The sequence below is a fragment of the Lipotes vexillifer genome, unplaced genomic scaffold (assembly GCF_000442215.2).
Source record: "Lipotes vexillifer unplaced genomic scaffold, Lipotes_vexillifer_v1.1 scaffold40, whole genome shotgun sequence".
Lineage (NCBI taxonomy): Eukaryota > Metazoa > Chordata > Mammalia > Artiodactyla > Lipotidae > Lipotes > Lipotes vexillifer.
Window position 1 is genome coordinate 2,467,713 of NW_006771578.1, and position 17,598 is coordinate 2,485,310.

The following is a 17,598-nucleotide window of genomic DNA, read 5'->3' on the forward strand; positions in this document are numbered from 1 at the left end:
CCTTTGGAGTCAGCCAGAATTGGGCTCCAATCCCAGTTCTGGTAACTTGTGGAAGAAGACGAGGTAATGGAAATGATCAATGAGTCCAAGAAACGTTTGAAGTTGGATCAGTAGGGAACAGACAGAGGAGGAGCACATCAGAAGAAAGAGATTTTGAATTATTGCACTTAAGGTGCCACTACTGTGTGTGGAGGAAGATGTCCATCAAGGAACAGGAAATTCAGAGCTGGAGTTCAGAAGAGAGAGGTATCTATGGGCTAGAATGAAAGATTTGGGATTCATTTGTAGATATAGGATTATTAGATCCATAGATGGGGATGAGTTTATTAAGAAATTTTGGAAAAAGAAAAGCTAATTCAGAGCCAAAGGTACATGATTTTTTTTTTTTAAACAGGTTCTTTAACTTATAAAAGTAATGTATGCTCTATGTTTGGTTTTTTTTTTTTCGGTACGCGGGCCTCTCACTGCTGTGGCCTCTCCCGTTGCGGAGCACAGGCTCCAGACACGCAGGCTCAGCGGCCATGGCGCACGGGCCCAGCCGCTCCGCGGCACGTGGGATCTTCCCGGACTGGGGCACGAACCCGTGTCCCCTGCATCGGCAGGCGGACTCCCAACCACTGTGCCACCAGGGAAGCCCCTGCTCTATGGTTTTTAAAAAGTTTAAATAAGTAGAGAAGGATATAAAATAAAAAGTGAAGCCCTTTCCCTTTCACCAGAGGCACAATGAACAGCTCCTTCCACAAAGTTCAATCCATATAAAGCCTGCACATACACACGTGGAGAGAGGAATCATGCTACACATGTTCTACTGAAACTTTTCCCCCACGTGATGTATATGTGGACAGCTTTCCATCAACAGCACGTATAGATCTCTTTTTCGGCGTGGCAATAATGCCTGGCATTCCACTGTGCGCTATGCCATGATTTCTCTATCCAATATCAGCTCATTCCTTTCCTCAGTCTTGTTACACACCTCTCCTACAAGTGAAACAAACCAAACCTCTGCCACACACACACAGAAATATAGCATATCCACTTCAAGGAAGCTTTACTATGAATTCAGGTTGTTGAGAAAAGTCGGAAGGTGAGCAGCCTCACATTGACTCTTTAGAGGGAATAGCAAAGACTCTGTAGAAGGTAACACTTCTTTCCAGAACTGCCCGGAACAGCAAATAATGCACATCTAGACACAGTCAAATCTCGATGCTAGCAGTCCAGCCTTTCGGTGGCATCTACCTGCTCATCCTACCAAGCCTTCACAGGCTCAAGACCACCATCAAGTGATGCCAGTGTAGGCCCACAGAGGAAGGCCTATGCAAGAGAAAAAGAAACACGTATTTCTCTTATGACACACGGGGGAGAGGGAGAATAAAGGGGGTGGTAAGACACACTTCCTTTATGACATTTTTCTGAAGCAGTATAAACCCTCAGAGTTGAACCCTACATAGCTCAGCTTGGGCCCCAGTCTAGGCCTACCTTAGCCAGAAACACTGATGTATAAAAAATCGTGTAACAGAATAAAGTACTTTTTAGGACTTATCTTTTTGCAAGGGACTATAAGAATGGAAAGAAGTATATGATCCAACCATGCCCTCAACAAACTTACATAGTATAAATGTTGGAGATGTTAATAAAAAGTTCAAGACAACAACAACAGAAGACAATGGATCATTAGCTGCCAAATGCCTGGGGAGATCCAGAAGCCTTGTTACACCAGGAGAGGCCATCTGAAGCCCCTTGAGGAAGGAGAGCCTTTCACAGAAAACAGTGTATTGTTCATAGCAGACACTCAGTAAATACGTCAGACCTTCCGCAGAGCTGGACATGCCCAGATCGAATCATTCCATCCACTTTCCTAGTGTTAGCAGAGCTGGAACATGCTATTCAGTTACATTTAGATTTTTTTCCCAGTGAGAGTCTTAAACCAGATTTTATCCTAGATAGGATAAATGTCTAATTATACCATTTACAGAGCATTTACCTAGAGGTGCGTTATAGTCGAAGTTGTTTCAAACCAACACACAGAGAGAAAAAAATGAATCTTATTTTCTCTTTTAGGTCTAAACTACATTATTATGGGCCAAGTGGGTGAAGACGGGAGAGGCAAAATCATGCCCAACAGCTTTATCATGATGTTCAAGACCAAGAATCAGAAGCTCCTGGACGCCTTGAAGAGCAAGCAATGCTAACAGTGAACTGTGTCCATTTAAGCTGCGTTCTGGCACTGCCTTTGAAGGATCTATTTTTTTCTCAGTAGGAAAAGAAAATTTATAACCTGAAATATTGAGCATTCAGAGAGATTTACTCTTCACATGATGTAGGGAAGAGAGCTCCGGTGTCACTGATGGAAGTTCTGTTGCCTGCACAGAAGAGAGCCGATTGGAAACCTGCAGACTTAGTGAGGTGATAAGAAACTAAATGTATCAAGCATTGACAGTTTGGAAGCAGTTTATTTGCACATCTCTGTAAAAGGATATTTTAGAAATGAGTTGTGTGAAGATGTAAAAAAGAGATTTTATACGTGCAATATTTATAGTGATATTTGTTTTACCTTCAAGCATTTGCTCTGAGTTGTTATATTCTTCTCTTGCATTTTTAAAACCAGTGCTTAATAAAATATTTTTAAATGATTATATAACTGCCATTAGACTTGCTTTTATAGAAAGTGGGACACTGTCAAAAGAATATTCCCTGCTATTTACACATTAGGTTGTCCTTGTATCAGTTTATACTTTGCTAAAAGAACATTCCAAGAACCGCAGGGACTAGATGGACTCAGTAATGTAAACAGACTATAATTCTTCTCTGCAGAACCAGAGAATGTTAGAGCTAGAATGGTGTCCCTCAGGAATCTCATTCAGGTCCTTCATTTTGTGATAGAAATGGAAGCTCAGGTATATCTAGTGACTTGTGCAGAGCACACATCTCCCAAGAGACAGAACAGGCAATCTAGCTCAGAAGTCCTAATTCTAAACCCAGTGCCCTCACTGCCACTAGAAGAGGCCTTCTCTGCTCCAGAGGAAAACCCTCTTCCCTTGCAGAGTTCAGTCCTTGTTTCCCTAGCCTAAATCATAATTAGTTGTTTCATAGGACTTGAAATTAGAGGTGAGCCTGACAACGCTATTTTGTTAATCCCTAGTTAACTGGACGAGATTGTATCAGCTGGGATGCATTCTGCCATTGCCTTTGAAAGACCTCTTCTCACTCAGTAATGGAAGAACTGTGAAAGGGTTCCCATCGTTTGCACAGAGCTGCTTAAAAGGCAGCAGTACCTGCAATGATTGTGGCAACCAGCCCTCAGGAGGTTGCGGGCCAGGAGCTGCAGAAGAGGGAACAACCATCCCTATCCAAGGAAGGTAGAAAGAATACTAGGGATAAACACAGGCTTGGGTCACAAGGTCTCTCATAGTTGAAGCAAAGTTTTAGAAATAAGGGAGGATATTCTTTTGGGTGAAAACAATAACTCCCAGCTCTAGAAGTGACCAGACACTCAAAGAACAGAAAATAGAAGTTCAAAAGGTAGAATCCTGTTTGGACAGCTGAGGGAGCACAAGAAAGCAATGAATGGGGGCTGGTTGGCAGGGTCAGGAATCATTCCTAAGCTCTCCCACCAGGATGCCCATCAGTACCAGGGCACTCACCAGCCTGAGGAAGTGAATGAACTAGAGGAGCCTGTGGGTGGCTTCCCTGGCCAGTGCCACCTTTTAGAAAAAAGCCCTGTCAACTGGCTGAGGGCACAGGGCAGCTGTACCCAGCCAGGATTAGACTGTGGAATCCTGATGGATTCCAAACTTCTCTCGAAAAATCAGTACCTTTCAAGAATGCATGTTGTGGGACTTTGGGGTGACTACTAAAGATTTTAGCATGTCTTCTCTTTTAGTAGAACCTTCTTATTGGCGCACTACAGGCAGCAGGCTTGCAGCCATCAGCCTCCTGCACAACCAGTGAAAAGACTCCCATGGGTTTCTGAGTGGGGGCTGGAGTCACAGTAAAGTAAAAAGTTATCCAAACTATTCATACCACTGGCATCTCTGACACAAGACTTACAACTGTTGATGGGATTTAGTGATTAATAACAGATGGCAATGGTTTGTCTTTTAATTCAATTATTCAAAACAGACATAAACTAAATAGTGGCATGGCTCTTTCTGGTCCAACAACCATCCCTTAATTTCTTTTCTTGTTTATTACGTCATTTATTTTAACTGAACTTCAGTTTCCTTAGTTATAAATTGAAGGAGTTAGACCAGATGACTTCTGGGGTCCCATATTATTTTCTCTTTTAGGAATCATTCCTTTTAAATTTTTTGTTTCTTTTTAAAGAACAGTTGATAAAGTTTTGGTTTTGTTTTTAGGTGTTTGTACTTGGGGAATCAAATACATGTAACCAACAAATGGGTGACCGTACTAAACCATCACAAAACAAATTTCAAAATGATAAACCAGACTCTCTGATGTGTTTCACGGGGTCCTGCTCACTTAATTTTCATCCTTTGAATTCAATTCAATTCCTATAACAAAAACATAAGAATCTTGCAAAGTTCCCAAATCTTAAATTCTGTCATATTACTTACTCGATTGAAGGTTAAACTTAGTTGGAAGAAAGTTACCTTCTTTTTTTCCTTTCTGTAGGAAAGTGCTGCCAGGCTCCCATTAGACCTTCTGGACTACTAAATGAAATAAACTAATGACAAAATCTTCTTTAAAGAAAAGCCCTATAATAAAACAGCTACTAATCAGGAAGCTCTAATATGAGCTAACTAATATTAACCAGAAAATTCTTTTGCTTAAATGCATGGACATATTTATATGCATGCAAACAAATTTGCAAAAATAGTAAGTTCATGTGGAAAACAAACATTAAAAAAAAAGACTTGACCTAAGTGTTCTAAGCCCTTTATATTGAAAAAGAGAAGGATAAAAATATTGATTAATTTGATGACTTAAGGATTTACATTAAAATATCTAGGGTAACCATAAAAGAATACCGAGTTTGAAAATTTATTTTAAAATAGCAGAGGAAAAAAAGGTAAGAAATTAAAGAAAGTGAAATAAGGGAAAATAGAATAACATATGCTGGTAGAAATGAAAATGTATCAATAATTCCAATTTATATAACTAGACTAAAAAGTTAAAAGCCAAAGATTATCAGACTATATTAGAAAAACAAAATACAACAATATGCTATTTGAAAGAGACACCTAAAGCATAAGGACACAAAGAAGTTGAAAAGAAAAGGATAGAAAAACATAAATATACCAGGCAAATATTAACCAAAACAAGACTGAAATGGCTTTATTCATATTAGGGAAAAAAAATAGACTTTAAGGTATTTCTCAAGATGAAAGGGTTACAAGGAGATATAACAATTCTAAAATTTTCATGCAGCTAATAACATGCAAAGATATAGAACTAAAATATATATTTTATCCTTCAATATAATACAGGCTTCAAAATATATAACTAAGTCTGGCATAGTATAAATGGAAATTGACAAGTTCACCATCATAGTGGGAGATTTTAACACACTTCTCACAGTAATTGGCAGATTTAAAAGAAACAAAAAAAGATATAATTTTTTTAAATAACATCTTTACTGGAGTATAATTGCTTTACAATGGTGTGTTAGTTTCTGCTTTATAACAAAGTGAATCAGCTATACATATACATATATCCCCATATCTCTTCCCTCTTGCATCTCTCTCCCTCCTACCCTCCCTATCCCACCGTTCTATGTGGTCACAAAGCACCAAGCTGAAAAGATATAGATTTGAACCATACAGTTAACTAGATTTACCTGATGGACATAAAAAAGAACCAAAACTCATTTTTTTTTTTTTTGGCCATGCCACGCGGCTTGTGGGATCTTAGTTTCCCAACCAGGGATCAAACCTGGGCCCTTGTCAGTGAAAGCACAGAGTCCTAACCACTGGACTGCCAGGGAATTCCCCAAAAGCTCATTTTTAATCTCAGTATGGAACAACTTCAAAACTTGACCACTTACTGCACCATGAAACAAATCCCATTTAAAGAACTAGTGTCGCACAGACATCCTTCTCCAGCAACAATGAATAACTAGAAATTAATAGCACAAAGTACACAATAATTTAAAAAATAAGAAAAAAAACCCTGATGTTGGAAATTGAGAAATGTACTTTTAAGTAACTTGTGATCAAAAGGAAACTGTCATGGAAAATAGAAAATATTAAAAACTGAACAATAATAGAAACACTGAATTTTAAAATGTGTGGAATGCAATTTATAACCTTAAATGTTTATATTCTGAAAGAAAGGGTGAAAAATATTTTGTGACTGATACAAATTATGGAGGTTAGTAAAAGAACAGAATACACTTCTAAAAATTGGAGGAAATAAGCATACAAGCAGAAATTGAGTAAAAGAGAATCATAAATAGAGACAATTAACAAAATTAAAAATTGGTTCTCTCAAATGACTCATATAATTGACAAAACTGACAAGATTAAGCAAGAAAAAACGTAAAAAAGGACAAGAAAATGATTTAGGCATGAAAAGGGACCTTACAACAGATGTTAACGCACTCTCAAAAAGCAGTTAAGAGGATATTATGAGCCATTTATGTCAGAAGATTTGGAAACTTAGACGAAGTGGACAAATTCATAGCCAGGGGGTAAGGACTTATCACTTGGACTCAAACAGAAATAGAATACCTAAATAGTCTTATAACCATTAAAGAAATTCAATCCTAATTTTAAAACTTTCTTCAGATAAAACCCCAGGTCCAGACAGTTTTACTTAGAAGGTCTACCAACATCTAAGGGACGAACACCGCCAATATGACATATATTATTCCAGAGTATAAACAAAGAAGTAACACTCAGCAATTCTTTTTATGAGAGTAATATAATCTTAACATCAAAACTTCAGCAGACAACAGGATCTAAAACCACTAGCATGATTTTACTTCTGAGCATAGATGCAAAAACCCTAAACTAACTATTATCCAAAAAAATCCAGCAAACCAACCAAATAGGTGACAATCAAGCTGGGTTCATCTCAGAAATACTTGATTAATGTAACATTAGAAAATCAACGATCACACTTCACTGCATTAATAGAACTGCAATGCCAACTAGGGAGTCTTAGGGGCAGCTAAACATCCAGACTTAACAGTATCACAGGCCTCCCTTGGTACCAATATCCTCAGAAAGATACTGTATAGCACAGGGACCAGAGCTTAATGGCATAATGTCACACTTCCTTCTCTGGGAGTCTTTGCAGCCATCTGGCAGCAGTTCATACCAGCTATCCATGAGCTGTTTTCTTTGGCTCCCTAGATAAAGTCTCAGATGCCAGGAGACAAGATTCATGCCAGATGGATGTAGACACCCTAGTTTAAAGGTCGCATTCCACAGAAGCCAGGTATCTCTTGTAACAACTCCATAAGCCCAGCTCCCAGACACCTCACAGATGACACATCTGTTTATATGAGTTACACACTCAGGAAAGCCCAGAGCTCTGGCTCCCCTACGGGGTATTTATAGTTCACTTATACTGGATTGGATTCCTCCCAATCCAAAGCAATTTACCAATCAGGGATCATTTTTACCAGAAACAAGTTTGTCTAGCAACATAGTTGACATACTGTATTATCAGATTACTAGGTAAACTAAGCTAGTTAAGCACAGATCATCTTTTAATGGGGAAAGGTTCTGTTAAGCCCTATTCACAGTAGATTAAAGCAGAAAAATAATTTTATCTTAATAATGCAGAAGTACTTGATATAATTCAGCATTTACTCTTGACAAAAATAAACCCTGAGCAAACTATGAATAGAAGGAAACTTCCTTAAGTTGAGAAGAAAACTTGCAGCAAATCTTATATTTAATGGTAAAGTATTGAAAGCATTTCCTTTAAGATCAGTGATAAGACAGGAATGCTTGAAGTCACATTTCTATTAAAAATTGTACTGGAGGATCTGGTCAGTGTAGTAAGTCAAGAAAAAGAAAAAATGATATTGGAAAGGAAGAAACAAGACTATTATGCAAAGATGATATGATTGTCCAAATAGAAAACCTGAAGCAACATGCAGGTGATTAGAATTAATAGTTTCACAAGTTTGCCTCTTAGCCCTAGCCCAAAACAAGATATAAACATTATTTTACAATTTATAATTAAGCATCTTGAGTTAAGTACATGAGGCTCATTATTCACATGCTAACAGCCTCTTTTTAACATAGAAACTATGGGGGTATACATGGATGTACAGAATTAAGGATTCAGATGGGGCAGCTCTGGGACATACATAGAAGTTTTTCTGAGGGATTTTAAAGTTATTATGTAAAATTCTGATTTTGTTTTTGTAATTTGCTTCTTCCCTAAGTCAACAATTAGGTTTAAATTTAATCAGATATAAATTTATATCTAATTAAATATAATTAGATATAAATTTGAAACCGTATCTTTTGCTTGAAGGATGTCCCTGTGGCATTCTGATACCAACATTAAGTTAGATTTAAACAGTGAGGGTTTTTTTTAACATCTGTATTAGAGTATAATTGCTTTACAATGGTGTGTTAGTTTCTGCTTTAAACAGTGAGTTTTGAAGTATAGAAACCTATAAAGAAAAATTACAATGTACGACTTTAATGTCGTACATTGTCGACTTAATGTATGACTTTATAAAGCTGATTAGAATCACATCAGATTGGAAGAGTGAGGGGGAAGAGGGTGGAAGAGTAAGACGCGGAGATCACCTTCCTCCCCACAGATACACCAGAAATACATCTACACGTGGAACAATTCCTACAGAAGACCTACTGAACGCTGGCAGAAGACCTCAGACCGCCCAAAAGGCAAGAAACTCCCCACGTACCTGGGTAGGGCAAAAGAAAAAAGAATAAACAGAGACAAAAGAATAGGGACGGGACCTGCACCACTGGGAGGGAGCCGTGAAGGAGGAAAGGTTTCCACACACTAGGAAGCCCCTTCGCAGGCGGAGACTGCGGGAGGCGGAGCGGGGAGCTTCGGAGCCGCGGAGGACAGCACAGCAACAGGGTGCGGAGGGCAAAGCGGAGAGATTCCCGCACAGAGGATCGGTGCCGACCGGCACTCACCAGTCCGAGAGGCTTGTGTGCTCGCCCGCCGGGTCAGGCGGGGCCGGGAGCTGAGGCTCTGGCTTCGGTCGGAGCGCAGGGGGAGGACTGGCGGCTTGAACACAGTCTGAAGGGGTTAGTGCACCTCGCCTAGCCGGGAGGGAGTCCGGGAAAAAGTCTGGACCTGCCGGAGAGGCAAGAGATTTTTTTCTTCCCTCTTTGTTTCCTGGTGCGCGAGGAGAGGGGATTAAGAGCGCTGCTTAAAGGCGCTCCAGAGACGGGCGCGAGCCACGGCTAACAGCGCGGACCCCAGAGACGGGCATGACACGCCAAGGCTGCTGCTGCCGCCACCAAGAAGCCTGTGTGTGAGCACAGGTCACTCTCCACACCTCCCTTCCGTGGAGGCTGTGCAGCCCGCCACTGCCGGGGTTCCAGGATCCAGGGACAACTTTCCCGGGAGAACGCACTGCGCGCCTCAGGCTGGTGCAACGTCACGCCGGCCTCTGCCGCCGCAGGCCCGCCCCGCACTCCGTGCCCCTCCCTCGCCCCCGGCCTGAGTGCGCCAGAGCCCTCGCATCAGCAGCTCCTTTAACCCCGTCCTGTCTGAGCGAAGAACAGACGCCCTCCGGCGACCTACACGCAGAAGTGGGACCAAATCCAAAGCTGAGCCCCTGGGAGCTGTGAGAACAAAGAAGAGAAAGGGAAATCTCTCCCAGCAGCCTCAGGAACAGCGGATTAAATCTCCACAATCAACTTGATGTACCCTGCATCTGTGGAATACCTGAAGAGACAACGAATCATCCCAAATTGAGGACGTGGATTTTGAGAGCAAGATTTATTATTTTTTCCCCTTTTCCTCTTTTTGTGAGTGTGCATGTGTATGCTTCTGGGTGAGATTTTGTCTGTATAGCTTTGCTTTCACCATTTGTCCTAGGGTTCTATCTTTCCAATTTTATTCTTAATAATTAATTTTTATTTTAATAACTTTATTTTATTTTACCTTACTTTATTTTCTTTTCTTTTATCCTTTTTCTTTCTTTCTTTCTACTTTTTCTCGCTTTTATTCTGAGCCGTGTGGATGAAAGGCTCTTGGAGCTGCAGCCAGGAGTCAGTGCTGTGCCTCTGAGGTGGGAGAGCCAACTTCAGGACACTGATCCACAAGAGACCTCCCAGCTCCAAGTAATATCAAACTGCGAAAATCTCCCAGAGATCTCCATCTCAACACCAACACCCAGCTTCACTCAATGACCAGCAAGCTACAGTGCTGGACACCCTATGCCAAACAACTAGCAAGACAGGAACACAACCCCACCCATTAGCAGAGAGGCTGCTTAAAATCATAATAAGTCCACAGACACCCCAAAACACACCACCAAACGTGGACCTGCCCACCAGAAAGACAAGATCCAGCCTCATCCACCAGAACACAGGCACTAGTCCCCTCCACCAGGAAGCCTACACAATCCACTGAATCAACTTTAGCCACTGGGGACAGACACCAAAAACAACGGTAACTACGAACCTGCAGCCTGCAAAAAGGAGATGCCAAACACAGTAAGATAAGCAAAATGAGAAGACAGAAAAACACACAGCAGATGAAGGAGCAAGATAAAAACCCACCAGACCTAACAAATGAAGAGGAAATAGGTAGTCTACCTGAAAAAGAGTTCAGAATAATGATAGTAAAGATGATCCAAAATCTTGGAAATAGAATAGACAAAATGCAAGAAACATTTAACAAGGACCTAGAAGAACTAAAGATGAAACAAGCAATGATGAACAACACAACAAATGAAATTAAAAATACTCTAGAGGGGATCAATAGCAGAATAACTGAGGCAGAAGAACGGATAAGTGACCTGGAAGACAAAGTAGTGGAAATAACTACCGCAGAGCAGAACAAAGAAAAAAGAACGAAAAGAACTGAGGACAGTCTCAGAGACCTCTGGGACAACATTAAACGCACCAACATTCGAATTATAGGGGTTCCAGAAGAAGAAGAGAAAAAGAAAGGGACTGAGAAAATACTTGAAGAGATTATAGTTGAAAACTTCCCTAATATGGGAAAGGAAATAGTTAATCAACTCCAGGAAGCACAGACAGTCCCATAGAGGATAAATCCAAGGAGAAACACACCAAGACACATATTAATCAAACTGTCAAAAATTAAATACAAAGAAAAAATATTAAAATCAGCAAGGGAAAATCAAGAAATAACACACAAAGGAATCCCCATAAGGTTAACAGCTGATCTTTCAGCAGAAAATCTGCAAGCCAGAAGGGACTGGCAGGACATATTTAAAGTGATGAAGGAGAAAAACCTACAACCAAGATTACTCTACCCAGCAAGGATCTCATTCAGATTTGATGGAGAAATTAAAACCTTTACAGACAAGCAAAAGCTGAGAGAGTTCAGCACCACCAAACCAGCTTTACAACAAATGCTAAAGGATCTTCTCTAGGCAAGAAACACAAGAGAAGGAAAAGACCTATAATAACAAACCCAAAACAATTAAGAAAATGGGAATAGGAACATACATATTGATAATTACCTTAAATGTAAATGGATTCAATGCTCCCACCAAAAGACACAGATTAGCTGAATGGATACAAAAGCAAGACCCATATATATGCTACCTACAAGAGACACACTTCAGACCTAGAGACACATACAGACTGAAAGTGAGGGGATGGAAAAAGATATTCCATGCAAATGGAAACCAAAAGAAAGCTGGAGTAGCAATTCTCAAATCAGACGAAATAGATTTTAAAATACAGACTATTAGAAGAGACAAAGAAGGACACTACATAATGATGAAGGGATCGATCCAAGAAGAAGACATAACAATTGTAAATATTTATGCACGCAACATAGGAGCACCTCAATACTTAAGGCAAATACTAACAGCCATAAAAGTGGAAATTGACAGTAACACATTCATAGTAGGGGACTTTAACACCCCACTTTCACCAATGGACAGATCATCCAAAATGAAAATAAATAAGGAAACACAAGCTTTAAATGATACATGAAACTAGATGGACTTAATTGATATTTATAGGACATTCCAACCAAAAACAACAGAATACACATTTTTCTCTAGTGCTCATGGAACATTCTCCAGGATAGATCATATCTTGGGTCACAAATCAAGCCTTGGTAAATTTAAGAAAATTGAAATTGTATCAAGTATCTTTTCCTACCACAATTCTATGAGACTAGATATCAATTACAGGAAAAGATCTGTAAAAATACAAACACATGGAGGCTAAACAATACAGTACTTAATAATGAAGTGATCACTGAAGAAATCAGAGGAAATCAAAAAATACCTAGAAACAAATGACAGTGGAGACACGATGACCCAAAACCTATGGTATGCCACAAAAGTAGTTCTAAGAGGGAAGTTAATAGCAATACAATCCTACCCTAAGAAACAGGAAACATCTCGAATAAACAACCTAACTTTGCACCTAAAGCAATTAGAGAAAGAAGAGCAAAGAAACCCCAAAGTTAGCAGAAGGAAAGAAATCATAAAGATCAGATCAGAAATAAATGAAAAAGAAATGAAGGAAATGATAGCAAAGATCAATAAAACTAAAAGCTGGTTCTGTGAGAAGATAAACAAAATTGATAAACCATTAGCCAGACTCATCAGGAAAAAAAGGGAGGAGACTCAAATCAATAGAATCAGAAATGAAAAAGGAGAAGTAACAACTGACACTGCAGAAACACAAAAGATCATGAGGGATTACTACAAGCAACTCTATGCCAATAAAATGGACAATCTGGAAGAGATGGACAAATTCTTAGAAATGCACAACCTTCTGAGACTGAACCAGGAACAAACAGAAAATATAAACAGACCAATCACAAACACTGAAATTGAGACTGTGATTAAAAATCTCCCAACAAACAAAAGCCCAGGACCAGATGGCTTCACAGGCGAATTCTTTCAAACATTTAGAGAAGAGCTAACACCTATTCTTCTCAAACTCTTCCAAAAAATTGCAGAGGAAGGAACACTCCCAAACTCATTCTACGAGGCCACCATCACCCTGATACCAAAACCAGACAAATATGTCACAAAAAAAGAAAAATACAGGCCAATATCACTGATGAACATAGATGCAAAAATCCTCAACAGAATACTAGCAAACAGAATTCAACAGCACATTAAAAGGATCATACACCATGATCAAGTGGGGTTTATTCCAGGAATGCAAGTATTCTTCAATATACGCAAATCAATCAATGTGATACACCATATTAACCAACTGAAGGATAAAAACCATACGATAATTTCAGTAGATGCAGAAAAAGCTTCTGTCAAAATTCAACACCCATTTATGATAAAAACCCTCCAGAAAGTAGGCGTAGAGGAAACTTTCCTCAGCATAATAAAGGCCATATATGACAAACCCACAGCCAACCTCGTCCTCAATGGTGAAAAACTGAAAGCATTTCCACTAAGATCAGGAACAAGACAAGATTGCCCACTCTCACCACTCTTATTCAACATAGTTTTGGAAGTTTTAGGCATAGCAATCAGAGAAGAAAAGGAAATAAAAGGAATACAAATCGGAAAAGAAGAAGTAAAGCTGTCACTGTTTGCAGATGACATGATACTACACATAGAGAATCCTAAAGATGCTACCAGAAAACTACTAGAGCTAATCAATGAATTTGGTAAAGTAGCAGGATACAAAATTAATGCACAGAAATCTCTGGCATTCCTATACACTAATGATGAAAAATCTGAAAGTGAAATCAAGAAAACACTCCCATTTACCATTGCAACAAAAAGAATAAAATATCTAGGAATAAACCTACCTAAGGAGACAAAAGACCTGTATGCAGAAAATTATAAGACACTGATGAAAGAAATTAAAGATGATACAAACAGATGGAGAGATATACCATGTTCTTGGATTGGAAGAATCAACATTGTGAAAATGACTCTACTACCCAAAGCAATCTATAGATTCAATGCAATCCCTATCAAACTACCACTGGCATTTTTCACAGAACTAGAACAAAAAATTTCACAATTTGTATGGAAACACAAAAGACCCCGAATAGCCAAAGCAATCTTGAGAACAAAAAATGGAGCTGGAGGAATCAGGCTGCCTGACTTCAGACTATACTACAAAGCTACAGTAATCAAGACAGTATGGTACTGGCACAAAAACAGAAAGATAGATCAATGGAATAGGATAGAAAGCCCAGAGATAAACCCATGCACATATGGTCACCTTATCTTTGATAAAGGTGGCAGGAATATACAGTGGAGAAAGGACAGCCTCTTCAATAAGTGGTGCTGGGAAAACTGGACAGGTACATGTAAAAGTATGAGATTAGATCACTCCCTAACACCATACACAAAAATAAGCTCAAAATGGATTAAAGACCTAAATGTAAGGCCAGAAACTATCAAACTCTTAGAGGAAAACATAGGCAGAACACTCTATGACATAAATCACAGCAAGATCCTTCTTGACCCATCTCCTAGAGTAATGGAGATAAAAACAAAAATAAACAAATGGGACCTAATGAAACTTCAAAGCTTTTGCACAGCAAAGGAAACCATAAACAAGACCAAAAGACAGCCCTCAGAATGGGAGAAAATATTTGCAAATGAATCAACTGACAAAGGATTAATCTCGCAAAATTTACAAGCAGCTCATGCAGCTCAATAACAAAAAAACAAACAACCCATCCAAAAATGGGCAGAAGACCTAAATAGACATTTCTCCAAAGAAGATATACAGACTGCCAACAAACACATGAAAGAATGCTCAACATCATTAATCATTAGAGAAATGCAAATTAAAATGACAATGAGATATCATCTCACACCAGTCAGAATGTCCATCATCAAAAAATCTAGAAACAATAAATGCTGGAGAGGGTATTGAGAAAACGGAACACTCTTGCACTGCTGGTGGGAATGTGAATTGGTACAGCCACTGTGGAGAACAGTATGGAGGTTCCTTAAAAAACTACAAATAGAACTACCATATGACCCAGCAATCCCACTACTAGGTATATACCCTGAGGAAACCAGAATTCAGAAAGAGTCATGTACCAAAATGTTCATTGCAGCTCTATTTACAATAGCCCGGAGATGGAAACAACCTAAGTGCCCGTCGTCGGATGAATGGATAAAGAAGATGTGGCACATATATACAATGAAACAATAAATGCTGGAGAGGGTGTGGAGAAATGCAGGGGACGCGGATTCCTGCCCCGGTCTGGGAGGATCCCACATGCCACGGAGTGGCTGGGCCCGTGGGCCATGGCCGCTGAGCCTGTGCGTCCGGAGCCTGTGCTCCACAGCGGGAGAGGCCACAACAGTGAAAGGCCCGCATACCGCAAAAAGAGTCATGTACCAAAATGTTCATTGCAGCTCTATTTACAATAGCCAGGACATGGAAACAACCTAAGTGTCCATCATCGGATGAATGGATAAAGAAGATGTGGCACATATATACAATGGAATATTACTCAGCCATAAAAAGAAACGAAATTGAGCTATTTGTAATGAGGCGGATGGACCTAGAGTCTGTCATACAGAGTGAAGTAAGTCAGAAAGAGAAAGACAAATACCATATGCTAACACATATATATGGAATTTAAGGGAAAAAAATATCATGAAGAACCTAGGGGTAAGACAGGAATAAAGACACAGACCTACTAGAGAATGGACTTGAGGATTTGGGACAGGGGAAGGGTAAGCTGTGACAAAGTGAGAGAGTGGCATGGACATATATACACTACCAAACGTAAAATAGCTAGCTAGTGGGAAGCAGCCGCATAGCACAGGGAGATCAGCTCGGTGCTTTGTGACCACCTAGAGAGGTGGGATAGGGAGGGTGGGAGGGAGGGAGACAGCAGAGGGAAGAGATATGGGAACATATGTATATGTATAACTGATTCACTGTTATAAAGCAGAAACTAACACACCATTGTAAAGCAATTATACTCCAATAAAGATGTAAAAAAAATTTTTTTAAATATAAAGCCAATTAATTTATCTCACAAACAAGAAATTTATATTAATAGTAACATAATACAATGAAAAGCCTCCTGAATGAGAAGAAAGACTTGGATTCTCCTTCACAGTGCAGCACTGGGGAACCTTAGTTTCCTTATCTATAAAATGATAAAGTTGAATTGGATTCTTTCTGAGATCCTGTATAGGTCTTCAACTGTTTCCAGATTCTTGAATAACCAAACTGATCAAAATATAAAGTAGCACAGAAATAAAATTAACCACTTTCTCCATTCAAAACCCTTGGTCTCTCCATGGCCTGGCTTGTTTATTTTCTAAGACTGACTCTTGATTTTTTATTTATGTTTACTACCCTACTGTGCATCCTTTCCCTCTGTCTCTTGCTCATCTCACTGGTCTCTGCTTCTGACCTTGGTCATAAACTTAAAGTCTTTAATAAACTAGCCATTTAGAAAATAGGGACTGGACATCTTAAGTTCTATTCTCTGACCAAGATGAAACTATAGTGAGAAATTCATTCAAAAACCAAAGTGTTTGGATCTATCTTTCCCAACACAAATAATTTGAGCTCAAAATCCCAAGTCAGTCATTGTACAACCTGGACAAATTACTTAATATGTCAGTTTTCTTTCCTGTAAAATAAGAAAGTTGAAGTAGGTGATGTAAGTTTTCTTCCAATCCAAGTTGATGGAATAAGACTTAGAGATTGCCATTGTTAGAAGGGTATCTGACTGGATATCACTTCCAGGATATTTACACAAATAGATAATGGCTAAATTTTCATTTAACAAATTTGTGTCATTTAACATCAACAACATACTTAAGCTGAGGATACAGAGAATAAAAGAACTGCCCCTTCCTATGCTTAGTTTAGTTTTGTACCTTAAAAGAAAAGAAAAGAAAAGAAAAAACCCTCTGTGTTAAAACAAGCAATGTGCTTGCTATTTCTACTGAAATATAAAATGGGGGAAATGAGTTTTAAAATATGGAGTTGAATCATCTCCCAAATTAATTTAATTTCTGAATGAGTTAAGGAGGTGGCTAGTACCTTTTCTTCCTCAAAATCCTTTTCAAATGGCACCTGATAGTTTTACTATCTTAGAATAATTTTATCTAAAACTGAAAGGATTGATCAAATAGTCTTACTAATGGAGACAGAGAGAAACGTCTAGATTGCTGGTAGCAGGATGAAGAAACCTGTCATTATCTGGCTGAAACAGTTCTTTTTTGAAGCATACATTTACCTCCTACCCAACCATGCTGCTTTGCCTCTTGTACTACTGTAATGTAATTTACATCAGAAACCATATCTCTTAAAGATGGTTATTGTAAACCATGTAACTAACACATAAAATTTTTCCTACTTTTGAGTTCCATATTTGAAGCATGTATTTCAAACTGGAGGCAGGGGGAGTAGGAAAAGAAAAAAGTAGTGTGAAATGACCAAATACAGAGAAACACTGTCATTGGCAATTCTTCTAAATATCTCTTCAAGAAACACAACATAT

The 17,598-nt window shown here is 39.0% G+C and overlaps 1 protein-coding gene across 1 annotated transcript in view; it reads left to right on the plus strand.

The window, feature by feature from the left end:
* PCOLCE2 (procollagen C-endopeptidase enhancer 2) overlaps window positions 1-2,189 on the plus strand; it is a 70,518-nt gene extending 68,329 nt beyond the window's left edge. Inside the window, exon 10 of the mRNA XM_007446981.1 lies at window positions 2,059-2,189. Coding sequence (XP_007447043.1) covers window positions 2,059-2,189 — 131 coding nt within the window. The remainder of the gene's footprint in view (window positions 1-2,058) is intronic.
* The last annotated feature ends 15,409 nt before the right edge of the window (window positions 2,190-17,598 follow it).